The sequence below is a fragment of the Zygotorulaspora mrakii genome, chromosome 4 (genome assembly GCF_013402915.1).
Source record: "Zygotorulaspora mrakii chromosome 4, complete sequence".
In the NCBI taxonomy this organism is placed as follows: domain Eukaryota; kingdom Fungi; phylum Ascomycota; class Saccharomycetes; order Saccharomycetales; family Saccharomycetaceae; genus Zygotorulaspora; species Zygotorulaspora mrakii.
The window spans coordinates 162,239-182,475 of record NC_050722.1 but is presented as its reverse complement, the minus strand read 5'-3'; the positions used below and the strand labels follow the sequence as shown (position 1 = coordinate 182,475).

At 39.1% G+C, this 20,237-nt stretch overlaps 8 protein-coding genes and 1 non-coding gene across 9 annotated transcripts; 5 read left to right on the top strand and 4 right to left on the bottom strand.

Moving 5' to 3' along the window:
* Positions 1-97: 97 nt before the first annotated feature.
* RIC1 (Ric1p) lies at positions 98-3,118 on the top strand (the record flags this gene model as incomplete). The annotated part of the gene is made up of 1 exon (XM_037288206.1): positions 98-3,118. The coding sequence occupies one exon, from the start codon at positions 98-100 to the stop codon at positions 3,116-3,118; it is 3,021 nt and encodes a 1,006-aa protein (XP_037144101.1).
* Positions 3,119-3,435: 317 nt separating this feature from the next.
* COX12 (cytochrome c oxidase subunit VIb) lies at positions 3,436-3,696 on the top strand (the record flags this gene model as incomplete). The annotated part of the gene is made up of 1 exon (XM_037288205.1): positions 3,436-3,696. One exon carries the CDS (start codon positions 3,436-3,438, stop codon positions 3,694-3,696), a length of 261 nt encoding a protein of 86 aa, XP_037144100.1.
* A 466-nt stretch (positions 3,697-4,162) lies between these two features.
* Positions 4,163-4,235, top strand: HG535_0Dtrna5A. Its single transcript has one exon. It is a non-coding gene; the product is annotated as a tRNA-Ala (tRNA).
* A 109-nt stretch (positions 4,236-4,344) lies between these two features.
* Positions 4,345-5,250, bottom strand: DPI35 (Dpi35p; the record flags this gene model as incomplete). The annotated part of the gene is made up of 1 exon (XM_037288204.1): positions 4,345-5,250. One exon carries the CDS (start codon positions 5,248-5,250, stop codon positions 4,345-4,347), a length of 906 nt encoding a protein of 301 aa, XP_037144099.1.
* A 140-nt stretch (positions 5,251-5,390) lies between these two features.
* On the top strand, positions 5,391-7,457 carry MLH2 (mismatch repair protein MLH2; the record flags this gene model as incomplete). Its single annotated transcript, XM_037288203.1, has 1 exon — positions 5,391-7,457. One exon carries the CDS (start codon positions 5,391-5,393, stop codon positions 7,455-7,457), a length of 2,067 nt encoding a protein of 688 aa, XP_037144098.1.
* Positions 7,458-8,023: 566 nt separating this feature from the next.
* POM152 (Pom152p) lies at positions 8,024-12,028 on the bottom strand (the record flags this gene model as incomplete). The annotated part of the gene is made up of 1 exon (XM_037288202.1): positions 8,024-12,028. One exon carries the CDS (start codon positions 12,026-12,028, stop codon positions 8,024-8,026), a length of 4,005 nt encoding a protein of 1,334 aa, XP_037144097.1.
* A 752-nt stretch (positions 12,029-12,780) lies between these two features.
* SMF3 (putative divalent metal ion transporter SMF3) lies at positions 12,781-14,208 on the top strand (the record flags this gene model as incomplete). The annotated part of the gene is made up of 1 exon (XM_037288201.1): positions 12,781-14,208. The coding sequence occupies one exon, from the start codon at positions 12,781-12,783 to the stop codon at positions 14,206-14,208; it is 1,428 nt and encodes a 475-aa protein (XP_037144096.1).
* A 164-nt stretch (positions 14,209-14,372) lies between these two features.
* On the bottom strand, positions 14,373-15,997 carry RSC58 (Rsc58p; the record flags this gene model as incomplete). Its single annotated transcript, XM_037288200.1, has 2 exons — positions 14,373-15,858; positions 15,939-15,997. 2 exons carry the CDS (start codon positions 15,995-15,997, stop codon positions 14,373-14,375), a joined length of 1,545 nt encoding a protein of 514 aa, XP_037144095.1.
* A 258-nt stretch (positions 15,998-16,255) lies between these two features.
* On the bottom strand, positions 16,256-20,005 carry ECM16 (ATP-dependent RNA helicase ECM16; the record flags this gene model as incomplete). Its single annotated transcript, XM_037288199.1, has 1 exon — positions 16,256-20,005. The coding sequence occupies one exon, from the start codon at positions 20,003-20,005 to the stop codon at positions 16,256-16,258; it is 3,750 nt and encodes a 1,249-aa protein (XP_037144094.1).
* Positions 20,006-20,237: the final 232 nt, after the last annotated feature.

Sequence of the window (20,237 nt, the reverse complement as noted above, 5' to 3'; positions counted from 1 at the left end):
CTTTTTTCCTTTCACGTAGAAATAGAGACCGAATCTGCGAAAGAAGCTTCCCTTCACATATATACGAAAGAGGGAAAAGACAAAGAACAACACGGTTATGACGAATCATCTTTGGCCACTTAGTCCTCCACAGAGATCTAAAATTGGCAATTGCATAAGCGTACAAGATAAATTTGCACTAAACAATAATGATATTCTTCAAACTGTAACGTTACCCCAAACTAATGTTTTTATTATGGTGACACCCTCAAGAATACTGATCTACAACCTTAAGCCAATGGCGCATGTAAGTAGTCATGAAAGGACAGGGGATTCGATTCGAGAGTTTGGACTCAACAAGTCAATGACATCTTCTGTCACATTAGATAGCGCAGTGGAGGGCCTGCTATCAGATAAACAAATAAACAATTCAGTTTGGAACCAAGGCAAACTAGTATTCTATGTCATGACTGACAAGAATTTTCTACTTACTTATCAAATCTTAAAAGATTCAAGCAACATGACCGTTTTTAAAGCATTTGGCATTCCTGTTGTGGATTTGGAAAAGGTGGATGAGGAGTTCGAACATGAATATGATGATTCTGTGGATGATGACACTCTTACCGTTTTCGAAAAAAATAAGTCTTCAAAAGTTATTCAGAACGGTTATGCCATAACCAAAGAACAAGGATTTTTACAATTTCTATCTAATAACCAGGAAAATCTAGATGAACTACCAGTGAAGAAGCTTGAACTACGACTTAAGGTTGTTCTCAAAGTCGATTATCAAATACTGGACCTCTATGCGTTTAAAAGACTTTCGGAAGTAGAAGAAGATAAAGCAGAGGAGAGTTTATTGGTTTTGTTTCCTCATGGTCTTCAATTGTTAACTCTGGTTGATTTCAGACTCAAAAGTACTTCTTTGGTGGAAATCACACATGGAAAAAGGATTTGCATAAACCAGGGACATTTATTGGTGGTGTCGCAAGATCAGACATCAGACCCATATAAAGTGACGATGAATCACATTGATATGGCGAAACAACATGTTGAAATGATACCGCTTGAAGGCACAGGTACATTGTTAAACTGTTTCACATTGAAAGGCAATGTAGCTTTTGCGTCTGATGACACTATTACTTATTACAATCCCACAACGCAACAAGTGACTTACAGGTTTCAATTTCCTTTCACACCCAAATACTGTTGCGGCCTTAATAGGAGTACTATCTTAGCAGTTTCACAGAAGAATTACATTTATTTCTATACTGAATTGGGAAATTTGCTGTTTAGCAATTCACTAGAAGACGATAATCTAGAAAATGCTACAGTTCTTGATTATTCAGCCTTCAGCTATCTAGATATGACTTTGATAGCGACTTCACATACGGGCGAATACGAACTATGGAATTTGTGGGAACAATCGACTCAAAATTTCTCCGACACCCGATCGGTATCTCCTTATGTATTGCACAACACAAATAATGATATTGCAATTTATACACCTGTAGGGGATTCTTCTCTCTGCCGCGATGGCTTCCAATACATCAAACTCCCGACTAGAACAATCAATAACTGCGTTTCTCTCATAAAAGTCAATCCAAATATGAAACTTACCGCGATATATGTGGCGAATAAGGCCATTTTACTTTTATACAATTTGGAAACCAATATGTGGTATAGTTTTATTGACATAACAATCCTAGATATGCATTGGATTGGAACCTCATACTTATTATGCCAGATAAAAAAAGACGATTGGTCAATTGGATTACACTGTTTTCGTTTGCGTTTGCAGGATTTGGATACTTCAGATATTTATAAATACAGCATTTGGGACTACGAATTGCCCGATTCAACCCGTATTCAGACTATTCATGTCAATACTTTGAGCAAGTATAAATCCTTGAAGCTGAAGGCACGAGATAGTGATCAGTCTGATAAACAAGAAGAAAAATACTTTAAAACCGCTGAAATCAATGTTGTCACCACCAACAATCAGATCTTAAGATTTGCTGTAATATCATTAATACATCCAATTGGCGTTAATATAATCAGGAAAATTTACGAGCACGGTAGAGTCAATATCCCAAATAATATCTGCTCTGATAAAATAGAATGGCTTATGAATTTCAGGGACGGTTTATTGTACTTTTCAGAAAATAAACTTATTAAAGCTGTCAATGTAGAATCGGAACAATGGGTATTCGAAGTTTTGCTAGATCATATAGAAAAGATTGTCGATGTATATATCGATGATATATTTCTTATTTGCAATCAAAAGGAAGAGTTTTACAATATGGATGACCTTTGGGACAAAAAGCCACCTCTTTTCTCTGTGACACTTGATGATGACTGCTATCCGATATCTATTTCGCCCCAGACGGCTACTGTACTCGGATTGAGATGCATATTTCACGATTACTATGCAAAATTTGTCGTCAAACATAAGATATATTTGGATGAACTGATTCTTACAAAGATGGAGCAAAAAGTACCGGCAGATAAAATTATGACAGAGTGCAGACCCGTGAGATACTTTAACTTTGCTCTTGAGAAAATACTGTCCACGAAAATTCTAGAGAACAAACCCCTAGATGACATTATCCAAATAATCAAACTTTGTGATATTCCAGCAAATTATGAGGGCAGTCTAAGCAAGGCGCACAGCGATATGTTAGAGATTGTAAGCAACTGTCTACGAAAAACCGAGATCAAGCATTGGAACCTGCTATTCACAAGTCTTGGAATGACACCTAGAGATCTCTTGGCCAGGTGTCTTGAAGGCAACGAGGCGAAGATCCTTGGTGTTTTGTTAATAGTGTTTTTGAACTACGATGCCGAACTAGTTGAAGACTTAAGAAACAATGAAATCGACAAAAGCGAAGCAAAAGATCAGAACGGCAGCACTAACAGTGACGGCAGCAACCCAGATTCTTCTGTAGTTGATTTAATAAGAGATCAAGAGATGATGTTAACAGTGCTGCGTTTGTTGGTTACAAGCGCAGCTAATACATCCGACAGCACAAAAGCGGCAGATTCTTGGGACATGTGCTTTCAACTCATTCGACTACTGAAGGAGCTGGACAAGGAAAACAACACGCAGTTGATCCAAAAAGCACTAGATATGTTTGAATAGAGCATCTTGTATATACGGGTATTACTTCTTAATTACACGTGACAATGAGCCAATCATATTACCGTAAATTTTTCTGCCACTGTTTTTCAACCTCGTCAGAATGCCAACTATCTTCACAATGCTGTGCTGCGGCCTTGGCCGATAAACGCTGTGAGGCAGATTTTCACAGTTGAGAGTTCATCTACACAGGGGATTAAATTGAAAGTGCCACTACTATCATTGAATCCATAACATCACCTGTAATTTAAGATTCCAGTTACGCCGGCTGTTGTAGAAATAGTTAACAAGAAGGTGTAGGCAACGATAAATAAGTGATAATGTCCGAAGAACAAAAGCAGGCAGCTGGTAGCCCACTTCACACTGTGGGATTTGACGCCAGATTTCCTAACCAGAACCAGACGAAGCATTGCTGGCAATCATATGTGGACTACTACAAGTGTGTCAATATGAAGGGTGAGGATTTCGCTCCATGCAAAGTTTTCTGGAGAACGTTCTCTTCTTTGTGTCCAGTTGACTGGGTGGAAAAATGGGACGACCAGAGACAGAACGGGAACTTTGCAGGTGATATCAATCCATAAGCGACCTACGGAAGCAGCATGATGTTCGATCATGTGTACGTATACGTCTTTTTTTCACTATCTCGTCTCTGGATGATTTTTCCCTATGACAATGACTTCCTTTGTTATATTCCCTGCATATGATATATATTCGTTAATGCCGTGATATTTTATTTGTCGCGCTTCCATCAATCACAGATATGGATTACTCTTTTGTAGCCGAAGACTGTTCGACAATGCAAGATGGCGTTATTTGGGGCGATTTGTCATTGGTAATTTTGGGTTGACGGTAATGCGCAAATAATCAAGTAATCCACAATATAAAAATGTATAAAACCTATTTATGAAAACGAAACTCTAAAGACCACTCCTTGTGTTGCGAAGATGCTAATTTATCTCTGACAGTGAGCAAAAGGGACCATCGATCATGATCGTATACAAATGTCATATAAGCTCAAACGCGCTCTAAGTGTTCAAGAAATCAGTTGGGCACATGGCGCAGTTGGTAGCGCGCTTCCCTTGCAAGGAAGAGGTCATCGGTTCGATTCCGGTTGCGTCCAATTTCTAATTTTTTCTAAATTAGACTAAGATGGATTTCAAGAAGTGTCACTGCAAGTATGAGTGAGTGTCAGACATATGCATTAATTGCCATAATGCTTGTAAAGTTACTTAGAACATTATCGATTTTAGAACGTTATAATTAGATATGACAAAAGTATTTTCACTTAATTGAATTGAATCAGTTTGTTTCATGCTTTCTGACCAGCTCTCTTCAAAGTTATGGTCGATTTTGTCGACAGAAATAGAGTTGTCAGTTCTTTTCTTCTTGCTCGATAAGCCAGAGAAATATCCATACTTGTTAGATCTATCAATCAAAATCCCATTCCATCCAGCCATTACGGCACCTAACATATCGTTCTCTGCTTCATCTCCAACATGCCAACAACGTTTTTTCAATTCTGCTTCTGTACTGCATTCGAGCATTCTGGGATGTTTGTTAATAATATCATCGAAGACATATTGAAAAATTTCTTTCGAGGGTTTTTTTATGTCCAAGTCGTAAGAAAGATAGAGATGTGTCTTGAAATAGTCAAATAATCCAATATTTTTGATTAACGTGTAAACTAAAGGATCTGTATTGCTGATTATTCCTAACACAACGTTTGGGTGCTTTGCCTTGATATAATTTAATAATTCTAAAAGGTCCGGATAGACTATATAGGCATTTGGCCCTTCGAATCTCTCTAGAATTTCATCTATCATTTCATTGGGAACTTTATAAGACTTGAACATATTTACAATTAGGTAACTCCACCATTGCTTTGCGTTGATATTAGTATATTTCCCGTAATTCGGATGTTCTTCTTTCAAAGCTTTGAAAACCACCGGAAAATTTTGAGTCAATTGTTTAGGGTCAGCTTCAATGCCATATTTCTTACCTACCAAACAATACTGTTCCATGACAGGTAAGGTTGTGGCATACAAAGTATTATAGGCATCAAAAGTTAATATTTTAGGGATTTCTGGTTTATTTGAAGCATTCCAATTGCCTAGAGAAAGTCGCTTGGGGAACATTGTCAGCTTTATTATTGTTACATGTGTTAGCATCATTGAGATAGTAGATATATTCCCGTGTATTTCAAAAAAAGGTTTTGCAAAAGTGCTAAAGAAAACGAAGACAGCCTCAATTGTCATGAGACAAAATCAACTAGAGCATGACAATCATTAAGATCTCAAATGACTCTAGATGGAAAATTGTATCAAGTTCAATTGTCGTTGATCCAAAGTTTGCCGTGAAGGAGCTTATAGATAACGCTGTTGATGCAGGTGCCGCCAACATATACATTGACGTGGATGCCAGGACTTGTGGATGCGACTATATATGTGTAAGAGATGATGGATTGGGCGTACCTTTGAAGGATAGGGAATCTCTTTGCCTCAACCATGCAACATCAAAGATTAGTTCCTTCAATGATCTAAATCAGCTGTCAACTTTGGGATTTAGAGGAGAAGCTTTGTTCTCGGTAGCTACTCTGTCAAATCAGAAAGGTTCAATGGAAATAACTACCAGGACAAAAAATGATAGTGTGGGAGAGAAGTGGAGCGTCAATGAACTTGGGGAAATAAAAAATAACAAAAGGTCTAAAGTCCCATGTCCTGTAGGTACGGTGATTGTTTTAAGAAGGTTACTGGCCGGGTTGAGATCGAGATGCATACAAGTTTCTTCTAAGGCTTTGAAAAATATCGAAGAGTTTAAAACAATGATCAACCATTACTCTTTGAACTTAAGAGACGTTAGATTCCACTTTTCACTTGTCAGATTGGAAAATAATGGAAAAATATCAGAAAAGAGATTACAGATGTCCACAGTTACAAATATTACGAGAGAAAGGGCTTTATCTCTGATAGCTCACCTTCGCAAGCCCAGCTCTTTAAACTTTATAATAAAAGAAGATCTAGAAGCGACCAATCTTGTGAGGCTGGATATTATTTTGCCCAAGACTAACGCTGAATGTGATGTAGTAAACGTAAAGAAGCCCAAAAAGTTTTTCTCGGTCAATAGCAGAGTAATGTCACTGAAGCAAGGAATAGGTAAAGCACTCAATAAAAAGATTAGTGACATATACCGTCAGCTGCAATTGCTGGAGCCAACTGTGTGGTTTATCAATCTCAAATGCTCCATGGAGATCATAGATATCAATATTGAGCCTGGAAAAGATGACGTCCTCATAAAAAACATGAATTTTGTTATGGAGCAAGTTAGTAAGGTGCTGTTATCGTGCATTTCATTAGAACTAGGAATTCAGCGTCAAGCAATCGACAATATTGACTCGGAAGGATATATTCAAGATGAGCCAGATGAGCCAGATGAAGCATTTATCGAGGAACTAAGGGCTTCCCAAAATATGCAGAATTTGATGTGTACTGAAAATGGTGCAAAAGTTGTAGGAACGAGACAAGATGTATATCAGAGTGAGAAAATTCCAATCGCCAGAACGAAACATGAATCAATCAGCAATGATACTATCAAAGAACTGAATTCAGAATTGATATCATCCAAAGAGGCAGAACGGCAGGCAATTTTTTATAAAGAGAGCCCTACAAAGTCTCAAGCTTCAAAGGGTTATGACAGTACTAAATCATCTTCTCTTTCCTACAATGATAATAATAGTAAAAGCCTAAATGAAGATCAAAAGATTGACCGAGACGTACATGACCCAAATCCGTTCCCAACATCAAAACTTGGAAGAGACAGGCACTCAAACATCAGAGAAAACGGACTTCATGAAACGATTGACCTTGACAAAATGCCTTCGATACCGAGCTCAATTTTGATTCGGGAAAACACTACTCAACATAATAAGAAGAGGACAATTGACGAAACATTTTCTTCGAATGGCCTAACAAAAACACGCAGGCTAACAGGAAATGAAGAGAGTAAACTGTTATCGCTTCAGAGTAAACCTATATCTCCTAGAAGAAGTTCAGACTTTAATGATTCCACCTCAGATAATAGTGCAGAAATGCTTTCAGCAAGGCACAACAAAATTGAACGTCATTTATCAATGTTTTCGGAATATACTAACAGCTTCATTACGAGTATTAAATGCGACGGGTCTATCCAGTTTCAACACTGGGAGGAAGAACTGCCTGCTGTGAATCAAATTAAGGCTCCATCCGTTAAGCTGGTGGAAGCTATTGAGGTTGTCCTTAACAGAATAATAGATAAAGAAACGCAATTGACAAAAACAAAAGAGGGGTGGCATCTATTGGTCAAATGAACACAGAGATATTAACAAACATTTGATATAGTGGTGTGTGATCAGTTGGACTTCTTTGGATGATAATACCAGCAATTGTTATGTGCAGAGCGGTCCCGCTCGCGCAAGTCGTTGGTACGCTGCTCGTAAGAGTCTTCCTCTCCCCCACTAAGTAGAGACAATGACGTTAAAATTTCTCCAAACATCTAAGTGCCTTGTATGCTCGCCTGAAAGTAAGCCGCTTATACAACATCTGGTACAATGGTAGCTTCACTGAAAATACCTCAGGGGCTCATGTTATCCTGTGAATTACTTCCAAATTTACCTAGGGCTTGTAGATGTCGTCAAGCTGAAGTTAAGCATTACCACTGCAGTGAGCTAGAATACTTTAATTTATACATATATATATATATATATATGCACCAAAATCCTTAGCCGGGTCATTTATGATATATGCTGGAAGACTCAGGAGGCGTCCCAGGTCATGGGGTAGGCATCGAAAGCCTTTATGGTACAAAAGTGCATTTTGACATGTCCTGTGGCCATTTATACAGATGAAGGAAACGAAATTAAAATGCTATGAGATATTAAAAATATGCATCATTTTTGGCAAAACAAAAGGCATCTGACACCTGGATTGCTTCGTAAGTGCCCTGTAAACTCGTGAGAACTCTATACTCATACGCATAGATATCTGTAACTTTATGTGTTTCAACAACTTGTGGTCTCACTTTTCCATGGCTACTCTCAGCTTCTTCAGTTCTAACATAAGTCAATGAGAAAGGTGGATTACCTTCGAATGAAAAAATAATTTCCGCTTGATCACCTTCGTGAATATCTTCGACTAGATTCTTACCTTGAGACACAGTGACAGATGGAATTTCATGTATGTGCAAGGACAGCTTATCATGTTCTTTCTGCATGTTTGGTGCAGTGAAATCAACAATGCATTGGGACGTAGAGTCACCGAGAGATGCTATAGAAATTTCACCTGGCTCCGATGCCAGTCTGACGAACTGGGAGGAATGCTCTTTAGATTTCAACTGTACTCCATTGAACTCATATTTAATCACAAATGGAGCTGCACCATTTAGCTGGTAGGTCACATGGTCGCCTACACAGTAGTCCATTGATGGATCTAACAGATGAATCTTTGGAACATCCGTTATTGATATTAAAACAAAATTATCTTGAGACGGAATAAACTCATTGATACACCCATTTGCATCAACTACTTTTTCTATGGTAACAATATGATTTCCGAGCTTTAAGCCTTCATATAGTTTTTGATAATTGAAAGTATCGGCTGTAATCCCATCAAGTTTCACCAGATCAGACCTACTTGTGCTTTCGTGGTAAATACTGAATGTAACCGAAAATGGACCTTTGCCCCTTGTAAATTTAAGGTCAATTTGCTCAAGAGCGGTTGCATCATCATTAACAACAGTTGAACAAGCTTTCAATGTCTTACCCGACTCAGAGAACTTAACAACAGGTAGAGCATTGACAACTTGTTTGATGATGACTTCTTCTGAAGTCGAATCAAGATTAGTAGAATCATCTTCTGCGTAATTAGCATCATACAAGGCGCCGATTATCACAACATATTCGCCATAGTCTTCGTTTGAAAGTCTGATCGTTGCGTATTTCGTAGTAACGGGAAGTCTTTTTGCAGTAACATGTCCGTTTGGAGTAATAATATCGTAATTCAAAACAAATGGTGCTGAGCCAGACAACGATAAATCGATATTTCCCTCAACGCCTTGACAAATTTCTTGTTTGGCAAAAGTAGATTCAGTGAGTTTAACAATCTTGTTTTTGTCTGAAACCTCAAAAGTAGGTTTCTTCAGAAAGGAAACTTTGAACCGGGTATCTTTTCTTTCGATATAACCCTTACAACTTGCATCCTTCACCTCAACAAGCTCATAATAACCTTCCTTACTAGCTTTCAAAGCCGGCTTATAGTTTGAGTCAAACTTATTATTATATATCCCGAGGACCTGGCCATCATCACCTAAATGCTGATATTTCAAGTAGAAAGGTCCCTCACCAGCCAATTTCAAAGGAATCTCTGCGTAGGAGCCCTGCTTAATTTTTGACTCATTTGTATTGTCTAAAAGATTGAAGGAAGCTGATGGTACATCCCTTCTAATGTATATTTTCGCATCTGGTTCGCTCAACCTAACAGTACATCCAGAAGAGTCCCTTATAGACACCAGCGACAATATATAGCTTCCACCAACATCAAATTTTGGGATTACAATATCATGGTCATAACCTACAATGTCCTTGATTTCATAAGAGGTTCTTTTATTAGAAGATGTTTCAACAATGTCGTATTCCAAAAAAAAAGGTGCTTCACCGTGGAGCGACACAGGTATCTTGGTCTGTTGACCTAAGCAAAGTTTTATATCAGTTGATTTTCGCAACTGAGCACCGGGTTTCACTCTCATCGATGTCTTAAAGGTATAGTTTTCTCGAGGTGTCAATGAGATAGCATCAGTGAACAAGTGGTTAGTCAATTGATCAAAGACAATTTCATAATCACCTTCAGTTGCCGGATTGTAGCTAAACTGGTTTCTTGTACCCTGAGAAGTGTATCTTTTTGTATCATACAGCTTACGATTCTGGTTCACAATTTTATAGATAAATGCTTTATAATTAAATGGTGGAACACCGGTAAAAGTCAAATCAAAGTTTAAGCCAATTTGTCCAACGCATTGTTCCAAGATTGGAGTAGATTTTATAACTAGCTGTGGAGGAATAGGTTTTGTGACAAGTACACTGGTCTTACCGATGACAACACCCGGACAATGGTTTGAATTGACGGATTGCAATTCATAGTTGCCGGGTAGTTTCGCCTCAAACTCATGATTCAAGGAAGAAGTTGCAATGTTGAGATATTCACTTTTACCATTTTCATCTGTGAATAATATATTGACACCGTAAGGAACGGAAGATTCCCAATCCTGGGTTTTTTCGAACCTGACAATAATTGACCTTTTGGTAGACGATTTGGGGTCAAATTTTTCTTCTAGAGAAGCTTTTGGAATACCATGAACGTTGAAGTCATAAGATAAATCATAATCCCTCCTAACATTTTGGGGAATTTTTGAAAAGTCCATTGTATTACCCAGACCATCAACGACTTTATCAATCTTGTATGTATACTTTCCATCCTGAGATGCCGGTAGATCCAAATTAATAGTCACTGGATAGGTCTTACACCATTTTAGATTTTTGAGGTCCTCTAATGAAAAAATTCTTTTCGAGGTTGACTGCAAAGGGGACTCAAAAAATTCTGGTACAAGATTTGAATCGGTATATGTATGTGATTTGCCATTGATAGATTTTGAATAGGAGAGTTTCATAGGAGGAACCCCCTGTAAATCTATTGATACCTTATCGGGATCTCCTATACACCTATTGGAATCTCCAGAGCCCGATATTGTTGCCACTGGACAATGTGGAACTATTAAATGTGAAGTGTAAATTTTCAAGCTCAAATTTTTTGAGTCAACAATTTTTTGAATTTGATAAAATCCAACTTCCTTCAAAGGCAATTCTAAATACCGAATCGAGGATGTGTCATGCAAATGTGTCGGTATCGATGAATCCCTTTTCAACAAGTGAGTCAAGTCAGAAACACTTTTGAAGTCCTTTCCCGTGAGATTCCTCAATTCGGACTCGTTGGTGTAAAAATCTGTAAACTCCAATTGGACTAGAGAGATATCGACTGTAGAGTTTATTCTAATGGGGACACTAATGTGACCCGTAGGAAGCAGATCTGTATCCAAGGGCAAACAATACGAGTCCTGTAAAGGATTAAGCATCGCCGTATTTTCGGGTAAAATTTTGATAGTTAAGGCACCTTTAAAGTGGGACGACGTATCCATAACTTTACGAAAATTAACAGACGACCCTGCTAAGGTCATCTCTTTTGTATTAAACTTTTTCCATATTGCTATCAGCCCAGTGACAATTATAAAGTCGTTGTCGTTACAAAGAACTATGGTGCTCAGAGTCATGCATATAATCTGCAACATTACTATCCACGGTCTAAAGTTCAACTTTGGAATCTTGAACGAGGGCAAAAGATACAGGAAGAATGAATCAATGATAAAATATTTCGAAACGAAGTTTAGTCTCGATTGACTGTACAGCAGTCCCAATACGGGCAGACCGGTCTTCAGTAGAATAAGATCGTATATCTTGTAGCCTTGAATTATCGCAAAAACCAGCACCGCCAACGCCCTTTGCCTCGAAACCTCCACGAGCTCGGGCGATATCAGTGGCAGCTCCGAGCTCACTCTTCGTGTAGATCTTCTCGATGCCATTGTGCCCGCGCCCAGACCTAAGCCTGAGCCCAACTCAGAGCGCTGCCCCATTTTCAGCCCCGCTAACTCATCACCAAGACCACCCTCATTTGGTCTATTGCCGAGCGTATCCTCCGGCCCATCAGACCTTTTGCGGATGTGTCGACGCTTTCGATCTGCGTTCGAAGGCGACAGGTACGATGAAGAAGTCGCAGTGGCTCCGATCCAGTGGTTGCCCCGCGGAGTATTCGCATTTACCAGATGCTCACGGTCCATCAGGCTCCCAGTCTGCTGATGAATATATTCAAACTAACTGACTCAATGGTCTCTATTAACTCCCATTCTAGCAAGATCATCTCGATTTTACGCAACTCCTCTTATTCGTAACTGCTTTCGATTTCGAATATTTACATACTCTTCTTTTTTTCACGAGTCCCGTAGGAAGTGACAGCACATCCCACGTGAGATGCACGTGTTTCGTACAGAAAATCGCGTCAAATGAAAAAATGAAATGAATGGAACAAGAAGCAAACGGGAAACATTTGAGAAATGTTCTGTCTAATTGCAATAGAATGAAGATATCAGCAAGTCACAACGCTGATGTGAACCAATATATGAGGCCGGCAGCGGGCAGGCATTCATGTCTTACACAGCTCGACGAGAAGTATGCATCTTGACGCCATGTAATGCAAGTCTTTAAACAGTTGGTGAGCAATCATTCAGGGTGTCGTGTCCAGGTACACGAATGGTACGATTAATGCTTATCGGAACGTAATGGGAAATTTTGGGTGCAATTCGAAGCAGCCCTGTCCGGTTCTTGCATGGAGCGTCTCTTTCAGTTACTAGAACCGTCAAGTCTACATGCGAACTTGCAAGGTTATTTTTCGTCATTTGAGTTTGCACAACATTAGCCCATCGCTTATATACGTTGATCTTGATAGTCATTTTTAGCATCTCCCGTCTCACAACGGAGAGAAAGAGATAGCAGAAACGCAAGTTATAGAGAGTGCGAGAACATCAGATTTGAGATGGTGCAGGAAAACAGGATGAGGTTCAGTATGGGGGCGTTAGTGCCCGTACTGAGAAAGTTTATGAAGTTTGTAGGCCCTGGGATCATGGTCAGTGTCGCATATATGGACCCCGGGAATTATTCAACAAGTGTATCTGGGGGTGCTCAGTACAAGTATGCGCTGCTGTTTGCGGTTTTCATATCTAACATATTCGCCATCGTACTACAGTGTTTGTGCATCAAGCTGGGGAGTGTGACGGGTTACGATTTAGCAGAGAACTGCCGTCGTCACTTACCGAGGAAAGTCAATTTGATGCTGTTCGCTTTCGCCGAGGTGGCGATTATAGCGACTGATTTAGCGGAAGTGGTGGGAACTGCTATTGCGCTGAACATTCTGTTTGGGCTTTCGTTGAATGTTGGTGTTTTATTGACGGTGCTTGACGTGCTGGTGATCTTGTTGTTTTACCACCAGGATGGCCACTCTATGAAGAGAGTCAGGTCTTTTGAAATATTTGTCAGTATATTGGTTGCAGGCACGCTCATTTGCTTTGTCTTGGAGCTGTTCCAGATTTCCATCCCTAATAAAGGCGATCTCCTCAAAGGATACCTCCCATCCAGCATCATATTCAAGGACAAACAAGCGCTTTACATATCTTTGGGTATTCTAGGTGCTACAGTTATGCCACATTCATTGTATTTGGGTTCGTCCATTGTCAAGCCAAGACTACAAGAACATGATTTGAAGAAATATGGTAAAATTCAAGTGCGTCCAAGTCTAAATGCAATCAAATACTGTTTGAATTATTCCTACGCGGAGTTGATTATATCTCTGATGTTTGTCGCTACTTTCGTCAACTCTGCTATATTGATTGTAGCGGGCACAACTCTATTTGGAAAACCAGAAGCTGAAGATGCCGATTTAGTATCAATTTACAATTTATTAGTGCACTATATTTCACCGGCTGCTGGACTGATATTTGCTCTAGCAATGATTTTTTCAGGCCAATCTGCAGGTATTATATGCACTGTAGCAGGGCAAATTGTTTCTGAGGGCTTTTTAGAATGGTCTCTACCACCATGGGCTACAAGACTATGTACAAGGTTAATTGCTATTGTGCCTTGTCTTTTTGTCACCCTTACAATGGGCGAAACCGGGATTTCAGATATTTTGAACTTGTCACAAGTTGTGTTATCGTTGATCTTACCAATTGTCTCAGCTCCTTTGATTTATTTCACCGCAAACAGAAAGATTATGACCGTTCCTGATGTTTATAATGATCAAGTGGATGAGCAGACACCGCTTAATAACACAGGTAAAGTCAACAAAGCTGACTTTACGAATAGTAATTGGCTAACAGTGGTAGCTGTCAGCATTTGGGCTTTAATCGGTGGATTAAACTGTTACTTGGTGGCATGCTTCATCTTAGGTGAGGACGTACATTTTTGAACTTTCCGCGGTTTGAATTTAGACTTTCGAAGAAAAAAAACAAAAACAAAAACAAAAACACATGAACGATAACACATTTGCATTTATTGGGGAGGCCGCTATGGCCAGTCCTGGTCTAATTTTTGCTATTTATTGATATACACTAAAATCGTTCGAAGTTTTCTTCATTTCTTGGATTTCCGCTTTCTCGTTGGTTGTACCCTTACTACCGGTATACTACCATTGTAATTTGCCTGTAAAACTGGAAACGACCTGCAATGTTTCATTGGTAATGACCTAGTTTGTTTTGCCAAAAGAACTTCTTTCAATAATCTGCGAACCTTGTAGTAAGCTTTTATTTCTTCCAAGGATGGTTTGCTGATTTTTCTTGAAATTCTCAACTTTCTTAACTTTTTTATCTTCAGTAGAGTTGCTGATACGAGTTCGTCGTGCGTTCCGTTCTTCAGATGCTCGATTTCGTCATCATCTATATAATTACCAGGTGACCAATCCAGAAGATTTTCAAGCTTTATCAAAAGTGGTTCTGAGACTTTATTTCCATCAGGTGCAGCTTCAGAAGCCGGAATTGACGTTGCAACATCATTGTCAACCGCTCCTTTTCCATTGACGAACTCCTGCTTCTTGCTTTCAGTTGATCCACTTTTTCCATTTTCGCCGTTTAATTTTTGCATTTGCTGATCAGTCTTCTCTTCTGAAACTTTCTCAAGATCATCGTTATTCTTTTTTTCATCATTTTCAGCCACATTTACCTCCGAATGAATGCTCTTACTATTTCTTGACTCCTCCATCTTTCTATACATCTCCACATAGCCAACTCTTTCCAACCAAATTATCCCACGGGTGGTGGAATCGATGACAGTTCCATTTTCCTTGAATGAAGGCGCCCAGGACTTATATTCCCCGTATTTTAACCACATTGTGGTTGGAAGTGCATACCAGTTAGGATGTAGGAATCTTGCCATCATTTCTGTAGGGGGCAAAGTAGGATCTGGAATATTACTAGTATTTGCGGCAACGAACCCCAGTCGCGGAGCCTCTTCACAAATATTTGTTTGGGGAATTACCTTATTCAGTTCAAAATTACTGTTGGGTAATTCATGCGGTCTTTCATCTAAAGTAGATTTTGCTATGGATGAAGAGAAAAGATCTTGATCTTTCGTCTTAATGTGGTACGTTTGAGTTAACGGAACTTGATAATTAGTCGAAATCGTGATAAAGTCCTCTGCAATGATCTGATTCAATTCATTATCTCTATCTTCATTACCGACACTATTTTCACGATCGCTTTTTGTAAGGGAAGCTCCTAGCTTATAACATTCTCTTAATATAAGCTCAGTACCAAACTTGTAGAACTTGTCCACCATCTGGTAATTCCTGGTGCCCTGAGGATGGTAGTGTATCAGTATAGTACATACAAGTTTGACATCATGGTAAAGTTTATAAAGTCCACCCACATCTGGTGAATAATCACCACTCTCAAATCTAGCTGATATGGTGGTCAAAGCCAATTTATCTTCATTCTTGATTATTCCCTCTGCATTACTTCTTGACTTAATAAATTTGACGTATGACTCGAAAATCTTACTGGGCTCCTTTTCAAAGAATTTTGCAGGAAAGCTCTCATCTAAAACCTTGCATTTCGAAGATGCGCTAAATAAACATTGAACGATGTTAGTGTACGATGTTCTCGAATGCTAAAAACAGTTTTTCTGCTGTGTTAAGTTACATACGGTATGAAAATCGATCGGATATTCTGAAGCAGATCTGAGAAATGAAGATCTGAACCCATTTTGCTCAGTCTTTCCAGTATATAGTGTGCCTTATGCTCTTTATACTGCACTACTTCTGCTTGCATCTATCGATTTTTGATAATATCGAACTTTGTCTTTCGCATTCGCACCAACAACCGTTGAACAGGTCGATCGCCACATACGGATTGTTATGATAATGATAGCAAATAAGAAACAAATGTTATAGATAGGCATGAGATGAACCGAATTCGGCGAACTTGGCGAACTTGGCGATGGTGTTTATCTAAATCTACTACTTAACGACGTCGGTCTTTTTCAGCAGACTTGTATGTTTTACTTAGAATGAATTTAGTGACTTGCCACTGTCCATTGACTTTCTCCTGATGCACGGGGATTGGATTTAAGTCCCAGCCTACCTTCAAATCGCCATCTAATGTTGCTCCGAATCTAGGAACGACATAACAGTACCGCTCTGTTGGTGTAAGAGGTATTATTTTCAGGCCTTGTCCATTTAAAGGTTTACTATAGGTCAACAAAGAACCTTTTCTTGCGATATTGGCTAATGGTGTGCTCTTGATATCACATAACGCGTTCAATCTTGTTTTACCGCTATTATTTTGATGTAAAGAATGGTAAACCAAAAACTTTGGAGGTATTTCACCAATATTAGCTAGGAGGGAGTTTGGATGGATATATACAAAGCAGTCGGATACCTCGGGAGTTTTTAAGGTTAAAACCGGGATATAAGGTATGTTTATGATGGATGTTTTATTGATGGTAGTTGTTTCTTCTGGAAATAAGCAATCTGCTCGAATTGCCACCTGATCAACGAACCCTGCACATACCATTTGTTTGAGTAACTTCAGTTGCGTTTCAGAAGGAACTTTAGATTTCAAGTCTTCATCACGTATAACAACCGCAACATTTTCTTTGCTGGTGTTAGATTTAATGATATACATCAATTGCTTCCTCAATTTTGTAATTTCTTCCATGAACTTCCCTCTCAAAAAGTTATCATGCAAAAACTTACCCTTTTGATCTTCTGGGATATAGTCGAAGGCATTGACAACGCTCAGAAGTCTGAACACATCACTGAACTGATCAAGTTTGCAAAATTGGGCCTTACTTTTGTAGTACTTGGTCCTTAAAACTTTCTGCCTTTCCTTCTCGGCGTATGATAAAGAATGATCAACTTCATCTAGTTTCTCCTCGTGATTAGGTTGATTACCTATGCCAAGTTCTTGTTCCTTGATGAAGGGGTCACCAACGGATAAGGCACTCACAATAGAGACAGCATATGACAAGCACCCGCCTTCTTCCGAAACAAGTAAAAGTTTCGAAAATCTGGGAGATAAAGGAAATAAACTCATTATCTTCCCGTCCTCAGTAATCTTCTCATCCGCATCCAATGAACCCAAGTATTGAAGAAGCTGGATAGCCGTGGACAAAGCCTTTCGATCTGGTGGAGTTGGAAATGGGAAGTTCAAAACATTATGAATAGCCATACTTTTCATTTGTAAAACAACACTCTCGACAGGCATTCTTAGGATTTCTGGACGTGAAAATTGTTTAAAATCCCGTTCAAAAAGAGCTGATGAATAGAGACGATAACAATGACCTGGTCCTGTACGACCAGCTCTACCACTCCGCTGATCCGCACTAGCCTTACTTATCCAGTCAATTTCAAAACTCTGAACGCCATTGACTTCATTGAACTTTCTCTCTTTACATCTTCCACAGTCGACAACGTATTTGACACCGGGTATCGTCAAAGAGGTCTCTGCGACATTTGTGGCCACGATACATAGTCTCGATCCTGCAGGAGCCTCTTGAAAAACCTTCATTTGTTCATTTGTCGGTAGCAAAGAGTAAAGTGGCAATACATGCAACGGACCTATCTTTTGCTGAATTTGATCAACCGCTTCCTCAAAGCCTTCTTCTTCAGAGCTATTGTCATCCCCATCACTTATGGAACCATCATCGAAGTTGTCCTTCTCCATTACTTTGACACTAAAATCAATATCTTCAGCTTCTATATCAGCATTTTTAGAGTTTACTTTGACCGCAACAGAAGAAGATAAATCTCTATTTGCTTTGAGACCTTTTTGAGATGGAAATTCTTGTCTCAATTTCTTCACCATCTGTGTAATTTCCTGCTGGCCTGTCAAAAACACTAAAATAGTACCCGGAGGTAATTTTCTGTGAATTTTACATGTTTTTTTGAAAGCTTCTTCCATATAGTCGTAATTAGTCTTGCGATTAAAATGAATGGAAACCGGGTACTGTCTAGCCTCCACATTAAGAACTGGCGGTACCACAGGAAATAGTGCTGTGTTCTCACTGAAGTCTGATACCCTTAATGTCGCAGACATAATGATAAGTTTTAACTTTTTGTGACTTTTCAAATCCTTGGCATGCTCCTTGGCACGCAATCTGACACACCGGCTCAACATACCAATCAATATATCAGTATTAATGTTTCTTTCGTGTGCTTCATCGATGATAATAGATGAGTAATTTGTAAGCTTGAAATCCTTCATCATTTCTCTTAATAAAACACCGTCAGTCATGAACTTGATTCTAGTACTATCACCAGTATTAGAATCAAACCTTATTTGGTGCGCAACCTTATCACCGTGATCTCCCATCTCAATGCTCACACGCTTGGCCATAGAAACCGCAGCCACCCTTCTGGGCTGCGTAATTCCTATCATCCCAGGATAGTCCGGCGAGTTTTCGCTACCGAATCCAGATTCATACAAAAACTGGGGAACTTGGGTTGTCTTACCAGAACCAGTGGCACCACAAATGATTACAACGTCATTGTGATGAATGGCTTCCATTATTTTGTGTTCTTCTCCAAATACTGGCAATTGCATTCTTACACTATTAACTTCTTCGGGCCTCTTAACATCTACGAAGAATGCCTTACGTTGCGAGTTCTCATCAATCGGTACTTGCGTTTCAATCAGACCATCATCCAGGTCCTCTTCCCTAATAACAGGTTGTAAAAGAGTTTTCAAAGGAGGCATCACATATTCTTTGTTAGTACCTTCGATTTTTTTAATCTCCTTGTTGGCCCACTCCTTAAAATCTGCCGCAATCGAAACTTGAGAAACCTCCTCCTTATCTTCCTCTGAAGCTTCATCTTCAGAGTCATCAACTTCGTTATCTTCACTACTGTCACTATTTTCAATATATTGGCTTTCTGCTTCGCTAGTATTTTTATCTGCTTCATTTGTAACACTTTCATTTGATGAGAGAGATTCTGCTTCATCTGTGCTAGATAAAAAATCCATTTCATCGCCAGCATCCTGTTTTCGTCTCTCCTGTAATTCAACCCGTTGCTTCCAGTTATATTTACGTTTAGGAACCTTTCTGGTCACAACTTTTGCATTTGCAAAACCGAATCCGAAACCTGTTCCACCATTTTTGACTGGTCGCAAATCAATGAAAGATGACTTGTTCTTGTCAGCAGTGTCCCAGCCATCCTCTTCGTTGTCGGTTTCATCGCTTTGACTGCTCATTCTTTCATTCTCTCGATTCCAATCCCTCTGCTGAACTTTCTCATATAAAATTTCTTGTATTCTATTATCACTTCTGCCTTGCTTCTCCAAGCTCAGTGCCTCTTGAAACTCTTGCTTTTTCGTTTGTCGACCATGACCCAGGTTTTTGAGACTTGTCATCAAAGATGTATCCACTTTGTATTCTTGTAGCTTTTCTAGAATGGCCTTTTTCTCCTCTCTGTCTAGTTGATGCTCTACAAATTTATCCAATCTCTTTTTCTTGAGTCTCGAGATCTTAGATTCCTTGGGCGCAAAAAGCTCCTGCAGTTTCCTCTTCTTTACCTTTTTTTCCTCTTCCGTCATGGGATTTAAAAGCTCAGCATTAGTGTCTTTAGCATTTTCTACTTCTTCTACTTTAGAATCATCGTAATCCTCAGCGTGCCTGAGGAATTGCTTATTTCTGATTCTTTTCAATATCTTCTGTTTCGCCACTTGGCCCGCCCTTGCCTTCTCATTAAATCGTTTTCTATAAGTGCCCATAATTTCGACACTTTCAAAGACTTAGCAAATGAAGGTGCCTCTATGACTTTTCCTGCTGATTTCTGCAATTTCCCATGTATTTATGTTATATGCGATGAGTCGAGATGAGATGACCTAGAAGAATCTTAAATTTTTCATACAATAAAAGTATACGTATTTGAAGCATCGCCATCTACGAGTATTGTGAAGAATCAGATGGAAGGCGACTCATATTTTGATAGAAACATATTGA